General features: G+C 42.3%; 1 protein-coding gene across 1 annotated transcript in view; it reads left to right on the top strand.

Moving 5' to 3' along the window:
* ZFAND3 (zinc finger AN1-type containing 3) overlaps positions 1–19,914 on the top strand; it is a 499,096-nt gene that overhangs the window by 285,030 nt on the left and 194,152 nt on the right. The window contains exon 3 of the mRNA XM_033938373.1: positions 13,775–13,957. Within this exon, the coding sequence (XP_033794264.1) occupies positions 13,775–13,957 (183 nt within the window). The remainder of the gene's footprint in view (positions 1–13,774; positions 13,958–19,914) is intronic.

Genomic DNA, 19,914 nt, shown 5'->3' with positions numbered 1-19,914 from the left:
GTTAGTATTTAGCGCGTGCTAAATCGGCTAGTGCAGCTTAGTAAAAGAGGGGGATAATGTGTTATGGGGTTATATAAGCTGATTGTTTTTGAGGATCTTAAAGTGTGATGTGTTAGTTTTAGATGTCAAGGGCTTTATAATGTTATGCTTATATGTGTTTTTTTGTAACATTACATTACATTAGTGATTTCTATTCTGCCGTTACCTTGCGGTTCAAGGCGGATTACATAAGAATTGTTGAGAACTTAAGATGATATATGTTGGGTAATTTGAAACATTTTAGATTTGATAAGGGTAGATAGTGTGGTAGGTGGAGCTTGGGAAGGAACTTGTCGTGTTAAATAGGTTTTATGTATTTTTTGAAGAGTAGGGTTTTAGTTTCTCTTTTGAAGGTTTTGTAGTCTGTGGTCGAAGTCAGCAGATTGGTGAGTTGCCGGTCTAGTTGGCCAGTAGGTTGTCGTACATTTTTCTTCGTTTGACATTTTTGGTTGGCGGGTGTGTGAATATTGAGTGGGTTCTTCTGTGTCTGGTTCAGGTGGATTGAGTTAATCGATTGCTCCGGTAGGTTGGGCTGTTTCCGTTTATAGCTTTGAATAGTAGGCAGTGGAATTTGAAGTGTACTCTGGCTTGTATTGGGAGCCAATGTGAGTCGTGGTACGCATATAACCCGCATCTTTTGATTATGTAACCCGCATAATTGGATATGCAGAATATAAATGCTTTAAAAAATAAATACATCTGTGGAGTGGAGGAGTAGCCTAATGGTTAATGCAGCAGACTTGATCCTGGGGAAGTGGGTTGAGTTCCTACTATAGCTCCTTATGACCCAGGGTAAGTCACTTAGCCCTCCATCGCCACTGGTACAAAAGCTTAGAGTTTGAGCCCACCGTGGACAGGGAAAGTACCTGCATATAGAATATACAGTGCTGTGTACAGCTAGTAGTGCTATAGACATGATTAAATGAAATTCTGGTGCTGGAATAGCCCAATGCAGCATCGGGCAAGCACAGAACATCTGGGTTTCATGAAAATAGCATGTTCTGTGCATCAGATGAGGCCTTGTGAAATGTATGACCATGAGTAGGCAAGTGGTTTATTTCCTAATGAATTTCTTTCCTTGTATATTTTTGGTGATACCTTTAAATAGATAGGCCCGTAGCTCTAAACAATGAGCGGAACTTTCCCAGAAACAAGTATATCCCTAATATGACTGGATACTGCAGGGAGAGCCCAAAATTGGTGCTTAGTTAGTTACTCACCTTAACGAATATAGCAATACCTCTTCTACTAGAGCAAGGAAAAGCACAGTAATTGAATCAACATAGGTTAAAACCAGATGGCTTTGGGTTTGAGTAGCCTCATGTTAAAACAGCTCAGAGTGGCATACTCTACACGGTGATGCATGAGGGTGCTGTGTTTCATTCATCCCAGAGGCAGTGGAGACCTTACACCAGGGGTGTCAAAGTCCCTCCTCGAGGGCCGCAATCCAGTCAGGTTTTCAGGATTTCCTCAATGAATAAGCATGAGATCTATTTACATGCACTGCTTTCATTGTATGCTACTAGATCTCATATATAATCATTGGGGAAATCCTGAAAACCCGACTGGATTATGGCCCTCGAGGAGGGACTTTTGCCTTACACTAAACATTTTAGTGTAGTATTCCCCCAAAGTTTCTGCTGTCTGTGATGTAGCCATCTGTTCCCAGGATGGCTTTGCCATTTGTTAACTAAATGATTGGCAGTTGTTCCCTTGACATCATAACATAAAAGAAAAAATAAAACCTCTTAAATATCTTTCTCTCAAATATATTTTGAAGATGGTTTCATTACTAATACCACAACAATAGGATTTCAAAGCCAAGAAAGTGATGCACCAGGCGAGGGGGGATGATGTGTTGTTGATTTTTTTTTTTAAACCTCTCAGCAGCATTCGACTTGATCCAACATGAGCTGCTGAGGATGTGATGTAGGGAAATAGGCATGGGAGAAAGAGTTTTGACTTTGATTCAACCATATTTATCCAATTAGATGGTGAGAGTGGAATTGCAGGAGGATTATAGTGATTGGAAAGAAATGGATATAGGAGTCCCTCAGGGGTCTACTTTATCTCACATGCTGTTCAAAATATTCCTAAAACCATTGGGCAAGTTTATTAGAGATTTGGGCTGGGATGCCACATAAATGCTGATGACATTTAATTGATCATCCTGGTGTATAAATCTGATGTAGGGGTTAAATAGATAATTAAGAGAGGATTGGAGAAAATATTTGGATGGTTTTAGGCCAATGGATTGCTAGTAAATAAAGATAAAATAGGATTTCTGCTCATTAATAAATGGAGTGGGCAGAGTCAAGATATCAGTTGACATTGACTGGCTCTGTAGTAGTCTTCCATGAGTTGGGTGAGATATTTGGGTGGAGGGGAGGGAGGATCAGGCCATAGCAGAGAAACTGAATGAATTGTTTTGGTCTTTATGGAAGAAGATGTAAGAGATCTATCTGCACCAGAAATGGTTTTCAAGGGTGATGATGCGAAGGAACTGAAAGAAATCTCGGTGAATCTGGAAGATGTACTAAGCTAAATCAACAAGTTAAAAAGTAACAAATCACCTGGACCAGACAGTATAAATCCCAGGTACTGAAAGAACTCAAACATGAAATTGCTGACCTGCTGCTAAAATCATTTGTAGTACCTGAAAATTGGAAGGTGGCCAATGTTATGACGATTTTTAAAAAGGGTTCCAGGGGAGATCCTGGAAATTACAGACTGGTAAGCCTGATTTCAGTGCCGGGCAAAATGGTGGAAACAATTATAAAAAATAAAATTGTGGAATACGTAGACAAATATTATTTAATGGGACAGAGTCAGCATGGGTTCAGCCGAAGGAGATCTTGCCTCACCAATTTGCTTGACTTCTTTGAAGGTGTGAATAAACATGTGGCTAAAGGTGAGCCGGTTGATGTAGTGTATCTAGATTTTCAGAAAGCTTTTGACAAAGTTCCTTATGAGAGGCTCCTGAGAAAACTAAAGAGTCATTGAATTGGTGGCAAAATTCAGTTGTGGATTAGAAATTGGTTATCGGATAGAAAACAGAGGGTAGGGTTAAATGGTCATTTTTCTCAATGGAAGAGAGTAAACAGTGGAGTGCCACAGGAACCAGTGCTATTTAACTTATTTATAAATGATCCGGAAATTGGAATAACGAGTGAGGTGGTTAAATTTACAGATGACACTAAACTGTTCAAAGTTGTTAAAATGCATGCGGATTGTGAAAAATTGCAGGCAGACCTTAGGAAATTGGACGACTGTGCATCCAAGTGGCAGATGAAATTTAATGTGGACAGATGCAAAGTGATGCACATTGGAAAGAATAACCCAAATCTCAGTTTCCATATGCTAGGGTCCACCTTGGGGGTTAGCCCCCAAGAAAAAGATCTGGGTGCCATTGTAGATAATACAATGAAACCTTCCACCCAATGTGCAGCAGTGGCCAAAAAAGCAAACAAGATGCTAGGAATTATTTTTAAAAAAGGGATGGTTAACAAGACTAAGAATGTTATAATGGGGAGCGTGTGGCGCAATGGTTAGAACCACAGCCTCACCACCCTGAAGTTTTGGGTTCAAATCTAATGCTGCTTCTTCTACCCTGGGCAAGTTACTTAATCCCCCATTGCCCCAGGTACATTAGAAAACTGGAACGCTCTTCCGGAGGCTGTTATAGGGGAAAACACCCTCCAGGGATTCAAGACAAAGTTAGACAAGTTCCTGCTGAACCAGAACGTACGCAGGTAAGGCTAGTCTTAGTTAGGGCACTGGTCTTTGACCAGAGGGCCGCCGTGTGAGTGGACGTCTGGGCACGATGGACCACTGGTCTGACCCAGTAGCGACAATTCTTATGTTCTTATGAGTGTAAGCCTACCAGGATGGATAGGGAAAAATGCTTGAGTACCTGAATGTAAGCTACTTAGACTATAAGTGGTATATAAATACTAAAATAAATAAATAATGCCCCATGGTGCAACCTCACCTGGAGTATTGCATTCAGTTCTGATCTCCTTATTTCAAGAAAGATATTGCAGCACTAGAAAACGAAGTGCGACGAAGATGATGGAACTCATCTCGTATGAAGAAAGACTATAAAAAAGTTAAGGCTCTTCAGCTTGGAAAAGAGACAGCTGAGGAGAAACATGATTGAAGTCTAAAAAATTCTGAGTGGAGTAGTACGGGTACAAGTGGATCAATTTTTCAATCCATCAAAAATTACAAGGACTAGGGGACATTCAATGAAATTACAGGGAAAAACTTTTAAAACCAATAGGAGGAAATATTATTTCACTCACAGAATAGTTAAGCTCTCGAATGCATTGTCGGAGGTTGTGGTAAGAGCAGATAGCGTAGCTGGTTTTAAGAAGGGTTTGAACAATTTCCTGGAGGAAAAGTCCATAGTCTGTTATTGAGAAAGACATGGAGGAAGCCACTGCTTGCCCTGGCTCGGTAGCATGGAATGTTGCTACTCCTTGTGTTTTGGCCAGGTACTAGGGACTAGAGAATGACATGGTGGCTGTTGCCCGCGGGTAACCTGCCAAAACAGTGAGGGGGGAAAAAGTGTTCACTGCAGGTACGGGGACAAGGCCATTCACCACCCCGTGGAGCGGTGAATGGCCTTGTCCCCACAGTTAACGGAGGGAACGCACACGGTCATCCTCCCTCCTTACCGGCCAAATCTATCTTCTGTATCTCCCTCCTCCTTACCTTTGCGGCACGTTTTGTTTAGAGAGCAACTTGCTCAAGTCACCGGAGTCTGCCTGTAGTTGTGTCAGAGAAGAAGCTTCCGCCCACAGATGCACGCGACTCCAGGCAGACTCCGGCGGCCTGAGCAAGTTTCTCTATAAACAAAACGTGCCGCGAAGGTAAGGGGAGGGAGGGAGATGCTCGGACCGCGCGAGAGTTGCTGAAGGGAGGTAAGGTGGTGAGAGGGAAGGGTGGTAGTGGAAAGGAAAGGAACAGACGCTGAAGGGGGGTGGAGAGGAACAGAGGCTGAAAAAAATGGGTAAGAGAGAGTAGGGAAAAGACACTGAAGGGAAATGGGGAAGATAGAGTGGGGAGAAGACGCTGAAGGGGAAATGGGGAACAGAGAGTGGGGAGAAGATGCTGAAGGGGAAATGGGGAACAGAGAGTGGGGAGAAGATGCTGAAGGGGAAATGGGGAACAGAGAGTGGGAAGAAGATGCTGAAGAGGAAATGGGGAACAAAGAGTGGGGAGAAGACGCTGGAAGGGAAGAAGACAGAGATGCCAGACTATGGGGGAGTGGAGGGAAGAAGATTGGTGCCAGATCAATTCGGGGGGGGGGGGGAGTGAAGGGAGAGGCACAGTAACAGAGCAAATGGAAGACGCAGAGAGAAGACAGACAGTGGATGGAAGGAATTGAATGAGAAGATGAAGAAAGCAGAAACCAGACAACAAAGGTAGAAAAAAAAATTTTATATTTATTTTTTTATTTTTTTTGCTTTAGGATAAAGTAGTATATTAGTTGTGTTGATAAAAATTTATAAACAAAGCCCTGCCAGCTGAACATCTCTTTCCCTAGTTCAGCAGCCAGAACTTTGATTTATAAGGCAGGAATAAGCTAAATATTGCATTACTGAGGCTTATATGGATGCTGCGGGGATAGGGCAGGGACAGTGATCATGGGGGAGGGGCAGAGACAGTGTTTGTGGGGACGGGACGGGGACACATTTTTTTCCCCGTGTCATTGTTTACTAGGGCTTGGATTGGCCACCGTGAGAACAGGCTGCTGGGCGTGATGGACCATTGGTCTGACGCAGTAAAGCTATTCTTATGTTCTTATCTAAATTTTGATATATCAGTACAGGTTCAGCATAGTGTAAAAATTGCCTATAGGAAATTGTACTGGGTTAGAGGTCTGAAATCTTATCTTTCTTTCAGGTGATGACCAATGTAGTTTCTCTCTGTCTTGTAATGCTGTCTGGTTGGGATTACCAAAGTATTCGATTTGACAAATCCAAACAATGCAAAATGTACATTTTGGCAGGGTAAATCACAGCGGACGAGTGCCACTCCTTTGTTTAAAAAGTTGCATTGAGAGCAGGGTGGAATTTAACATTTTGTTACTAACTTTTAAAGTTGTGCATTTAACTGAACCACAATCTCTGTTTACCAGATTACACAAATGTGTTCACCGCAGGCCCAACATTCTGGACAAGCTCTTGTTGGAAAACCCTTTTTTTTAGACATTAAATATGAGTGTATCAGGATGAAAATGTTTTCAGTGATGGCTCCAGTGTGATGGAATGCCTTGCCTAAGGAATTAAGAATGGAAATGGATGTTTATAATCTTAAAAGAAAATTGAAAACACTCCTCTTAAAGGGCTTCTTTTGCCGATGATATGCTGCTAATCCCTGGGGGGTGGGGGAGAAATGCTGTTAAATTTTAATCAGTATTTTCGGTGAAACTGTGTGTGTTATGAATGTGTTTTGTAAACCGCTTTGACTTGACTATTTAGTCGTCATAAACAGAATAGAAATTTTTGATAAAGATGCTCTTCCAGGAGTTTCTGTAGAATGCCCTCTCTGCTGCCCCTTTTTTCTAGGATGTTCAGAATAATTTCTGTGACGGAAGAGTTTAAAGTTGTTTAACTACTTGCATGATAGCTGGAAACTGACTTCAGTTTGGTTTTATATATATATATATATATATATATATATATATATATATATATATATATATACATATATATATACTAGTCTTATAGCCCGTTAACGGGTGCTAGAATATATGTGTGTGTGTCTCTCTTTATTTCTTTCTTTCTCTCTCTCTCCTTAGCCGTTTTCTTTCTTTCTGTCTTTCTTTTTCCTTGGCTGTCCATCACCACCCCTTGCCTGCTCCCCCTGTCCATTCTCCCTTCCTTTTACCTCCCCTGTGTCCACCCCCCCCCCTTTACAGGTCTCCTTATGCAGCAGCAGCCCTTCTCCCTTTGTTTTACCTCCCCCCTGTCCAGCAGCACCTTCCTTCTCCCCCTGTCCAACATTAGGCCTCTGTTCCTTTTTCTTCACCCCCCCCCGTCAATCAGCACCTCTTTCCTTCTCCCCCTGTCCAGCAGTAGGCGTCCCTTCCTTTTTCTCCCCCCCCTCCTCCTTCTTATCCCTATGATACACTTACCTTGCTCTGCCCGTGATCAGAGGCTCCCAACAGCCGCCCAGTTGCACCCATTGGAAAAGTTCCCTCTGCGGCATCCCGCACCCCTCCTGACGCGACTCCCGCTGTCCCGCACCTGCCCCTGTGTCTTTCTTCTTATCTTTCTGTGTCCCTTCCTCCCTCTGTCTGTCTGTCCAAAGCAGCATTTCCTCCCCCCACACCAGTTCCCTGTGCACCTGCCCCTGTGTCTTTCTTCTTGTCTTTCTGTGTCCCTTCCTCCCTCTGTCTGTCTGTCCAAAGCAGCATTCCCTCCCCCCACACCAGTTCCCTGTGCACCTGCCCCTGTGTCTTTCTTCTTGTCTTTCTGTCTTCCTTCCTCCCTCTGTCTGTCTGTCCAAAGTAGCATTCCCTCCCCCTTCCATTTCCCTCCCCCCACACCAGTTCCCTGTGCCTGCATTAGCATTTCCTCTATCCTCTTTCCCTTCCCACAGTCGCGACTACAAACGTGGGTCCGAGTCCGACTACACATGGCGATTCAAGCAGCGTGTCAGCACTCTTCACACGCTGCTTCGGGCCCTTCTACTGCCCTGATTTGCTCCGGACGTGCCAGAATAAATCAGTGCAGTAGAAGGGCCCAAAGCAGCGTGTGAAGAGTGCTGACACGCTGCTTAAATCGGCAGTCGGGTCCGCGGTAAGGGAAGAGGGGGGGCGGCAAATGAGTCGGGTCCCGGACAGCGGAAAGTTGCTGGGCTCCTCGGTGTGGCCGCGATCCCTCTCCTCCCAGACCCCCCCCCCCCCCCCCCGAGGAACGGAGATCGATTTGCCGCCATTTTGAAGATCGTTCTGCCCTGCTCCTTGAAAGACACGGCGGCGGCGGCTGCTCTCAAGATCCCCGACTGCATTGGACTTCCGACACAGGTGGGGATCCTGAGAGGAGCCGCTGCCTGTTCTTTCAACTTAAAAATATAGTAAGGCAAGGAGCAGGGCAGAGCGAAGAACATTGATTCCCATAAGATCATCCGCCTTGGGGGAGACAAACGCCGCGTCCGACATCCGTCTCGGGGGAGGAGAGAGAGTATTTCGGGCGCATGCCACTCCTATCTGAGATGCTGTACATCTCATGGAAAACGGACCCACGCGATAGGACTGCGCATGCGTGGCCTAGCGTTTTATTATATTAGATATATATATATATATATACACACACACAGTCAAATCTTGGTTTGCGAGCATAATTTGTTCCAGAAGCATGCTTGTAATCCAATGCACTCGTATATCAAAGCAAATTTCCCCATAAGAAATAATGGAAACTCAGACAATTCGTTCCACAACCCAAAAACTTTAATGCAAAATACTATACGTACTCGTATTGCAAGACCTCGCTCATTTAGAACAGTCACTACACTCCCGCAGCGTCAGAGAGAGAAGAACCATCGGCTCAGTTGTGATGTGTGGATACTGTATGTTCTTGTATTGCAAGACTTTGGTCATTTAGAACAGTCACTACACTCCCACAGCATCAGCTCAGTTGTGATGATGTGATGCGTGTATACTATATGTACTCGTATTGCAAGATCTCGCTCGTTTAGAACAGTCACTACACTCCCGCAGCGTCAGAGAGAGAAGTACCATCGACTCAGTTGTGATGATGTGACACGTGTATACTGTATGTACTCATATTGCAAGACTTTGCTCGTTTAGAGCAGTCACGACACTCCCACAGCGTCAGAGAGAGAAGAACCATCGGCTCAGTTATGATGTGACGCATGTATACTGTATGTACTTGTATTGCAAGACATTGCTTGTAAATCAAGTTGAAATTTACTAAAATGTTTTGCTTGTCTTGCAAACGCTTGCAAAGCAAGTTATTTGCAATCCAAGGTTTTACTGTATACAGATATATATATTCTTTTTTTTTTTTTTTTTGTCGGGTTTAATGACTCTGAATGCTTAGCACCTACTTTTCTATCGTGCAAATTAGCTAAAGGTTTAATTTGATATAATAGTGCTTCATTTGTTTTGTAGGCTCTGCTGTTTCCCTACACGCATCTCATTTTCACAGGATAAATTTCTTTGTTAATGTGCCATGAAATATAGATTTAATGCTTTGTTTCTCCATTCATCAGTGTACCATTCTAGTCTCTTTTCTAGAGCGCTGCATACGTCTGATAGTGCTCTAGAAATAATAGCAGTAGTAGTATCCATAGTGACCATGCAGAAGGCTGACATCTTTTGAAAAGACCAACCAAACAGATGATAGAAATATACAGAGAAGGAAAATGAGCATAGATGAGGAGAAACCAAAAAAACACTGGAGTGACGATGTTCCTGATATGGACTTTATTAAAAATGTCAAAGTTCCAAAGGTACAATTAAGCAATCCACCTGAAAATAAAATGATCTGCATAAAAACCTAAAAGCATAGGACCCAAATGGTCCGTGTTTCGACACGATAGTCTTCTTCAGAGGTCCCTGAAAGTAGATGAGGACCATATATTACCAACTAATGAGCTCTGTATTCCCCTTCTCTTCCTTAGACATTCCCTGTACTTTCTTTTGAATTAAGAAATAGTCCTTGATTCCACCACCTCCACTGGGCGCAAGTTCCATCCATCCACCACCCTTTTTGTAAAGAAATATTTATTTCAATTATGTCTGGCTTGTCATCCTTCACCTTTACCCTAAGCTCCCTTGTCCAGAGCTTCCTTTCAGATGAAAGAGGCCAGCTAGCCTTTTCCGCATTTATACTAGAGAGGTATTTTAAATGTTTTATTTATTTATTTCATTTTCTATTCTGTCATCCCCAAAGAGCTCAGGACGGGTTACAGGTTTCCTTCAAATCTCCCTTTTCCTACATATATGAGTACGTAGGCTTGAATTATAGTGGAACAAAGCTGTATGATGCAAGATTCCACATTATGTCGGAGTCTCTGCTCTGGAAAAGAATTTAGATGTCATTGTTGATGCAGTGAAACCCTCTGTTCAGTGTGTAGCAGTGGATTTCTTTAGGAAAGCAAATAGAATGTTTGGAATTATTAAGAAAACAAAAAACTTGGTCCCTTTTTAAGGACACGGTCACCGAGGCGCAAAATCTTTATAAACCACATATCAACAAGGGATCCAAGAGGAAAAAGAACAAAGAACCAGCATGGCTCACTGTAGAGGTTAAGGAAGCGATCAGAGACAAGAAAACTTCATTTAAGGAATGGAAAAGGTCAAAAACTGGAATAAGCACAAACATCATCAATGCAGATGCCATGAGGCGGTAAAAGGGGCCAAAAGAGACTATGAATAAAAAATAGCCAAGGAGGCGAAAAACTTCAAGCCGTTCTTTCAATATATTAAGGGGAAACGACCCACGAAGGAAGTTGTGGGACTGTTGGATGACGGTGGAATGAAGGGAGTGCTAAAGGAGGACAAAGCAATTGCCGACAAACTGAACACATTTTTTGCGTCTGTATTTACCGAAGAGATCCATCAAGCCCAGTATCCTGTTATCCCAGTAACCTGTTCTCATTGATATAAGCCATACTCTGTAGTTCCTGAACAACTTTCTTTAATAACTGAAAGTTAGTAAGACTGAGATAATGATTGTGAGTGGTGAAGGTTCCTGAGCATTTTTTTTGTAATGGGAACACTATTGACGGTAAAGAGAGAGATGACAGTCTTGGGTGTTTGCTTAGAATCCACTCTTTCAATGGGAAAACAAATCATTAAGGTTATTCAGGGAGGATATGCTCAATTGCATATTCTATATAGATTAAAATCGATGCTTCCATCATGTGATTTCCAATCTGTTATTCAAGCATTGATATTAACTAGATTGGATTATTGTAACATGTTTTTCCTTGGTGTGACTAAGATGAAATGTAAATCCTTGCAGCAATTGATAAGCTCTGCAGCAAAGTTGATCATTGGTATACCTAAGACAGAACATATCACTTCAATTTTGAAATGATTACATTGGCTTCCAGTATAAAAGTGAATATGTTACAAAGTGCTTTTGATTGTACACCAAGTTTTATATTTGTCTGTTCCATTATGGTTTAAAAGTCTCTAGAAGATTTATAAACCAGGTAGAAAACTTCAGTCCGAAAGAAAAATGATGCTGATTACTGATAAGGAAGATAGAGTTCATTATGTGAGATCGAGGGTGTTCATGTTCTAATGTGAGAGTAAAATTTTGGAACTCTCTTCCTGGATCCGTGAGACTATGTATGGACTGAAACTGTTGAAAACACAATTGTTCATGGATGCCTTTATGTAATATATGATGGGAGGACTTTGACCTCAATATGATATCGTAAAATTCTAAAATTGAGAGAAGTAAAGGAAGGGAGGAATTTGAACTTGATGTAGTCACTTTACAATATCGTGTTACTGAGAAATGTAAACATTATTGTTTTATTATATCTGGGCTGTGTGTTGTCTGTTTTAATATTATGTATGTTCCTATGTAAACCGCTTAGATTTAAGTGGTCTATACATTTTTAAAAGAAAGAAAGAATAAACACTTACAATTGATGTTTTCAAGGCAGTTCAGCTTTCACAGAATCTTCTCACACTACTAGCATATTCTATTCAAAGGGAATCTGGGAGTGTGTCCACACACCTTGTGGAAAATAACACTGTGCATCAGACTTAGCTAGAACCTAAGCTGTGTTAGACTGTTAGAAATAAAGGAAGTAAACCTGGTGGGAAAAAAATGTTACTCAGATTCTCATACAGCCACACAGTCTTATAAATATGGCAACTATTCTCTCTCAAACTGAAGAAGAAGGGCGGTCTTAAGCTCTGTAGTTGCAGCCTAGCTCTCTGGGGATTTAAGTCCACAAAGCACACTTTACTTATATATCTTAACTTATATACTTGTTCTTATAGAAGAAACTGAGCAAATGCCGACATAAAGTGGGGGCAGAACAATCGCACTTGGGTTTATTCCAGGCTCGTGTTTATATATCCATTATCCTTATCCAGAGCCATGATCCTGGTGGCTTGGGAATCCCATAAGTGAGAATATAATGCCTGCTTGTCCTTGAGAACAGTAGGCATACATTCTCACAACCCACCACCTCTCCTAGTTGGTTTCTTCTGTGAGTATGGGATAGCTTCTGTCTTCAAAACATGTTAGATGTATTTTTTTTTTTATTTAATCATTTTCATTTGCATTTAGTACATACCTTTTCACTGATAGCTCAGAGTGAGTTACAGCATTGATGGCCTGTACTGGGGTTGTCTTATTGGACAGTGTATCCCTCTAGAGATGTTCTTTAGAATTGAAAACAAGGTTTCATCAATGATTTAAATGTTCATTAGTACATATGTAGATTAGAATATTGTATAATCAATGCATGTGGTTTTCAGTCCTGCCCATGCTGTGCCCAGAGCACATACCCAGCGATGCTGACAGTAAAGGTATGCCTCTTTATGCCATTGTGTATTATCCTGCACCTAGTGCTTATTTTAAGAGCCATTTTATGCACATATATTGCCAAATTAGCTAAGAAAATGACCTTAGAAAATGACTCCCTTCATGCTGAATCCCTAAGTGTTCAGCACTCAAACTAGCTGAAATTACCAGGGCTGTGGAGTCGGTACACAAAATCTTACGATTTTGACTCAGACTCCTTTATTTATATATCTGTTTAGGAGTTCCCAGGTGTTGGGACAAGGACAAACTTTCTTCCCTGTGTCGTTCTTTAGGTGCCATGTTCACTAATATAAATATCATAAAATATATTACATTTTGTAATTATCAAGGAGGAGAGTGTTTGGGGCAGTGGTTAAAGCTACAGCCTCAGCACCCTGAGGTTCTGGGTTCAAACCCACGGTGCTCCTTGTGACCCTGGGCAGGTCATTTAATCCCCCCATTGCCCCAGGTCCTTAAGATAGATTGTGAGCCCACTGGGACAGACAGGGAAAAATGCTTGAAATTCATGTAAACTGTTCTGAGATCCCGGGGAGAACAGTACAGAAAATTGAACAAATGAATAAATCGGAGAACTTGATATCAAAATATATTCTAAAAGTAAAAAATATCCTGAAACAAATGGGTTAATTAACTCCTTCCTTTATAAAGCTGCGCTAGCGTTTTAGCGCCGGCCATAGCAGTAACAGCTTTGACGCTCATAGAATTCATAGGAGCGTCCGAGCTGTCACCGCTGAGGTCGGCACTAAAAACGCTAGTTCAGCTTTGTAAAGGAGAGGGGTAAATGATCATCTCCGAAATAAGACATTTAAGCATTATAATATAATATTTACATGATTTAACTCTGTTAGGAGTTGGAGTTGGAGTCGGCACATTGATTCTGACTCTACAGCCCAAATTGCTTCCTACTCTTGACTCCACAGCCCTGGAAATTACACGAGTTGTGTTCAGACAGGTCATCTTCCCCCATCACAAATAACTACAGATATATAGGGCCTTTTAGACCGGATGTCCCACAACCAATACCAGCTAGTGTACTCCTGCTAAGCCACATGGAATACACATGAGAGGTAACGGGAACATCCGGCTGCTACTCTTCTAGCTGGATGAGGTCATGAAAATGGACAACAAGTAAGAACTTATTCGGGCTGGTCATTTCTGACTTTTCGTTTTCTTTGTTGTGACAGATTTTCAGAAGAAGCAGCCTGACGACGACGACACCATCCCTAGCACAAGCAACAGCCAATCAGATTTGTTTTCTGAGGAAACAAAAAGCAACAACCGTAATACCTCTTTAACCGCGCAGACTGTTAACGCCAGCCAGCAATTCTTGACCGAACCGAATGTACCTTCGCCCAGCAAAGAGGAATGTGAGTTCTCTCCTTTATAGCAGCTCTCTGCATGTCGGCAGTATGTAGATCACCAGGCTAATGAATCCAAAGCAAGTGCTCTGCCAACTTCTCACTGCAGTCTTGTTACACTTTACTTTTTAACAACCTTTTTAGATGATGTCATTACAACAAATAAGTGCATCTTGGAACCAAAACGATCCAGAGTTGTTGCTAGAATGAATTTCCCTCAGTTGACAGAATATTCCTGCCCTATACCTGAACATTCTTGCATTAATTCATCCCTTATCCACATGCATTGTATCTTTTACCTACAGCCATCAGACCAATAAATGAGATTTTGCAATAGGTGTAAGCCCATATGACCCAGCCCAGCAATAATAAGATTTAGAAAATAGAGATTTTCATTTGGATAACAGAGCATGATCAGAATTTAAAATAAATAAATAAAAATCAGGTTTTGCTAACCAGATCTAATGAAATACTCCTGATAAACAGGAAACATCCAGTGGAAGACACAAGTTGCTGCTCATTTTCTAGGGGTTTCCCTAGTTTTGAAAATGTGTATTACTGCTCCTAATAATAATAATAATAATTACCATTTCTATAGCATTACTAGACATATGCTATTCTGTATACTAAGCCACATATAAGACAGCCCTTGCTTAACAGAACTTACGGTTATTCAAATCAGACAGACGAGACAAAGGACACATAACACAAATGTCCTGCATTTGGCCTTGTAGATATTTGAAAAACTGAAGGGAATTGAATAGGTAAAATATTGCCAAATTCAGAATAACTGGAGGAAGGGGGTGGTTTAACAGCTCTCAGCTCCAAAGGCATCAACAATTACCTTATCTGTTACTCATGATTTAAATATTTCTCCATGTTGGTGTAATGATTCATCTGGACTATCAGCTGTGCAGAGCTTTGACCACATTTTCACGTAGTAATTTACTTTCTCTGAAAGCAAGATGAATGACCTAATTGAGCTGATGGGTGTCTTCATCCAGTATCACCAGTACAAAATGTACTTTCAGGAAGATCCTGACAAATATCTTTTGGGTATCTAGAGCTGCATGGCGTGGCTTAGTTCTCTGTTTTCTTTCAAGAGCAATGCTCACTTTTTTTTTTTTTTTCCAATGCCTGCTCTAGTTAGTGTTCCAGAACCATTGCCTTTCTTATACATAAAGCATCCCCTATACAGGGTTTTTCATCCCTTTTTAATGTTCTTGATTTTTTTTTTTCTTCAAAATTGTCAAGCTTGAGGAGGTTTTCAGTTTTCCTTTCGAAAGGCCACCTTTTTGGAGAAGAATCAGCCAGCTGAGAAATGCCTCTTCCTTTAGTCAACTTAGGACTTTGCTATCATTTCTTTGATTTTCTGTGGCCCGTTTTTTACAGTAACAGGAAAGAAGGCATTTAGGAAATGCCCAGACTGGAAAGAAGGCTTTAGGAAATGCCCAGACTGGGAGCAAAAAATGCCCTTTATAGACACCATGAGAAGAGGCTGAGGGGAGATATGATAGAGGTCTATAAAATACTGAGTGGCGTGGAAGTGGTAGATGTGAATCACTTCTTTACTCTTTCCAAAAATACTAGGACTAGGGGACATGTAATGAAGCTACTAAGAGGTAAATTTAAAACAAATTCTGTTACATCTACTCAGGAGTCCATATGTTTGGTGATCAGTCCATTCCTGCGAACCAGGTTTTGAAGAAGTATGTTACTCACAACTTTCATCACCTCCCACATTGCCAGTGGAATGGGGTGCTTCCTTCAGATTTTCCTTCTACAAGTGAACTGTGCACAGTGGTGTAGTGAGGGTGAGAGGCACCCAGGGTGCTGGTGCCCCTCCCCTGCCCTTTTATCCAGCCCCCTACCCAAGATGGTGTGAATAACATGAAGAAAGACCTGGCGAAGCTTGAAGAATGGTCTGAAATTTGGCAGCTAAAATTTAATGCTAAGAAATGCAAAGTCATGCGGGTTATAAGCCAGTCAATTTCTGTCTCATAGGCAAAAAACTCCACAAAGTACAAAATGCTACTTTCAAAATGGGTTACCCCACACCACTGTGCACAGGGAAAACAATAGAAGACTGTTGTGCTCGGCCCCGCTGCTGATCATGATGAAGTTGCACCTCAGCTAGTCCACAATGCTACGGTGAAGAAAAACAGTTTTTCCAACAAGGCTCTTGTTTTGCCACCGAGTGATTGCATCAGGGAAATTTCCAATATTCTCACTCCCTCCAGCTCCATGCACTAAAGGCTCCACAATGACGCCCAGATGTTTAAATACCTACATGATGTAAATGCGCTTGAGTCGAGTCTCTTTCATTTGAAAGGAAGCTCTAGAATAAGAGGTGATAATCTAAGGAGTAATCTAAGGAAATACTCTTTTACAGAAAGGGTGGTAGATGCGTGGAACAGTCTCCTGGAAGAGGTGGTAGAGACAGAGACTGTATCTGAATTCAAGAAAGCCAGGGATAGGCACATGGGATCTCTTAGAGGAAGAGATAATGGTTACTGCGAATGGCCAGATTTCACCAGTTCAGGCTCAGATCATACATCTTTCCTAGGCCCATGCTAGGCCTGTGGCGCTATCCTCGGCACAGGATCCCTGAGGTGAAAGCATTGGCCTATGCAGTACTGCCTTCGACATCAGAGGAGAAATCTTCCCCAGAGTCAGAGGGCAGGTCTGTACCTCAGTGCCCTTTAGGGTGTGGGCATAGATTCACTGAACTAAGGCGGGCTTGAAATTCTGTCCATAGTTGTATGCGGTATATAAATTTTTTAATAAATTTTGATTTTAGAGTAGAATCTGATTGGGATTCTGTTGAGGATCCTCATTACTTTTCTCACTATCTCAAGAGAAGGAAATCTCCACTTGAGTGCGTTATACACAATTTTTACAAACCATGCATAACCTTGCGTGTTATACGCGTGAGCGCGTTTTACAACTTTTATTTTACATAGTTCTCCTCCCGACGTCCGATTCACCCCCCAGCAGGACCGCTCGCACCCCCACCCCGAAGGACTGCTCGCACGCACACGCACTGGCACCTGCACCCCCACCCCGAAAGGACCGCTCGCACGCACTGGCACCCGCACCCCCACCCCGAAGGACCGCTTGCATCCCCACAGCCTCCCGACCCCCCTCCCCCAACATGTAGAAGCTCCTACCGTTGTCCTGCTGCTTCCTCTTCCGGCGGTCCCGGCCCTTCTGTGAGCCCTGCATCTGCGCTGCTTCCTCTTCCGGCGGTCCCGCCCTTTCTCTGACATCAGAGAAAGGGCGGGACCGCTGGAAGAGGAAGCAGCAAGACAACGGTAGGAGCTTCTACATGTTGGGGGGGGTTGTCGGGAGGCTGTGGGGGTGCGAGCGGTCCTTCGGGGTGGGGGTGTGGGTGCCAGTGCGTGCGAGCGGTCCTTCGGGGTGCGAGTGCGTGCAAGTGGTCCTTCGGGGTGGGAGTGCAAGCGGTCCTGCGGGGGAGATGAATCGGACGTCGGGGGGGGGGCATCAGGCTTTTAGGGTGGGGACAGGACTTCAAGGGGGAGAGAAGAATCGGGGAGGGTGAAAGGAGAGTCGGGCGGCGACGGGAGAGTCGGGGCGGCATGTGCGGTATAAGGGTGTGCGCGGTATATAAAAATTTATTTACATAAATTACAGTTTCCAGCGCGCTATACCCGTGTGCACGTTTTACACGGGTGCGCGGTATATGAGTGAAAATACGGTAGTTCCTGCAGGAGGCAGCTGGTATTGAAGAGCTTGCATTAAGCTATTTAGTGTCATCACTGACACATGAAAACTTTGTTACATATGATCATAAGAATAGCCATACTGGGTCAGACCAGTTGTCCATCTAGCCCAGTTTTCTGTGTCTACAGTGGCCAATCTAGATCAAAAGTACCTGGCAGAAACCCAAATAGTAGCAACACTTTTTGGTGTCAATCCAGGGCAAGCGGTGGCTTCCCCCATGTCTGATGCAGGGGGTGTGGGGGAAGGAAGGGAGGGAGTTTTCTGCTGCATGCATAGCAATTATAATTTGTCATATGTCAAAGCATCAATATGACACAGTACAGTAGATGGAATGGATGGGAGAGTATTTTTTTATTTTTCATTATCTCAATAAATCAAACAAGCCTAACACTTGTACAGGTAATAGTTGAACAATATTAACATAAAAATATTAAACATCAAGGTAATTAATTTAAGAATCTATTAGATTTTCCTGCTTTATAAAAGTTCACAGTAAGGAGGAGAAGTCAACATAGAGATGAAATTGGAAAAAAACCCCAAAAAACCCCAATATGTATTAATAAAATAGGCTTCAAAAATAGACCATTTAAACTCCAGTCCTATTTTTGGCAGATTTTCTATGAAGCATATACATATGTCGCTGCAGATAAGTTACCCTCACCAGATGGTCTTTATTACTAAGAAAAGAAACCAACTGTGATGCCTCGAAAATACATATTTAGAATTATTGTACCATATAACACATTTACAGGGAGATTTCAAAAGGATGTGTGGTCTACTGGGGTACACCAAGGGCTCCTTTTCCTAAGGTGCGCTAGCGTTTTTAGCGCACGCATAAGATTAGCGCGCGGTATAGCACGCGCTAGCCAAATAACTACCTGCATAAAAGGAGGCGGTAACGGCAAGCGGCATTTTTGCACGCGCTAAGCGTGTGCCTTTGTAAAAGGAGCCCCAAGTCTTAGCAGTAAGAATTGTCTTTGCTTTTTCAGTGTAGTCTTAGCTATATCTGGATGCCCCCTTATCTGAATACCCCAAAAGCTTTTTTTTTTTTAATGTCTCAATTATGATCTCAATATATTTTCTTTTATTGACCCTGAGAAAAATGTTGCCCACCAAAATACAAGAAAAAACCCCAAACCAATTGGAAACGCTCTCATTTAAATCTTGGAATAATTCTGTTCCAATAGAATGATTATTTCTTCCACTTTGAGTTAAGGAATATTAAATACTCTAAGCAAAGTAGGAAGAGCATTAGAAGAAATGCCCAAATTGTTAGTCAAATATTTTAATATGACTTCTGTGTTGGTTTTTTCTTGGAAATTTCATAAATCAAAGATTTATCATACTGGATATATTGTCAATAGACTCGAATTTCCTCCAGATACATAAATTATCCTTTATTAGAGTTACTTCCAAAGAGTCAAGCTTATTAACTTTCGATTCCATACTTGATCTGAGAAAGTAAGTGTGTGTTCCAATAGAGTTCCAGAGATCGGATAACTGTTCTTTCACAATTTTAAACTTTCCAGATAAGACCTTTCCCAGAGTATCGGTTGCTGACCGCAATGATTCAGAAGTAGTCACTTCAGGCTTTTTAGTCAACATTAAAGAGCTTGTCTAAGTTGGTGAGATTTAATAGCCACAGTTTGACCTTCCAACACAAAATCACTCAATGGCTTAGGAGTTCTCTTCTCCTGAGGCTATGCTCAGAGTGATCACTTTTATGGGTAACTCAGCAGATCCAGCACTGATCTGTGTAACTCCATTCAGATCTCAAGGTCAAAATACTTGGCTGCATTGGGGCTCTGCACTCCTTGGGAGACGCCGATAATTCACAGACCAAAGGGGACACTGGTTCTCCAACTACTAGAGATTTCTCCTGTGGCAGCTCCTCCAATCAGGTAAGAACATAAGAACATAAGCAATGCCTCTGCTGGGTCAGACCTGAGGTCCATCGCGCCCAGCAGTCCGCTCACGCGGCGGCCCAACAGGTCCAGGACCTGTGTAGTAAACCTCTATCTATACCCTTCTATCCCCTTTTCCAGCAGGAAATTGTCCAATCCTTTCTTAAACCCCGATACTGTTCCCTGCCCTATAACGTCCTCTGGAAGCGCGTTCCAGGTGTCGACCACACGTTGGGTAAAGAAGAACTTCCTAGCATTCGTTTTGAATCTGTCCCCTTTCAACTTTTCCGAATGCCCTCTTGTTTTTTTATTTTCTGA

The sequence above is a fragment of the Geotrypetes seraphini genome, chromosome 3 (genome assembly GCF_902459505.1).
Source record: "Geotrypetes seraphini chromosome 3, aGeoSer1.1, whole genome shotgun sequence".
Taxonomy (NCBI): domain Eukaryota; kingdom Metazoa; phylum Chordata; class Amphibia; order Gymnophiona; family Dermophiidae; genus Geotrypetes; species Geotrypetes seraphini.
The sequence above is the reverse complement of the archived record's forward strand: the minus strand, read 5'-3'. Positions and strand labels throughout refer to the sequence as shown.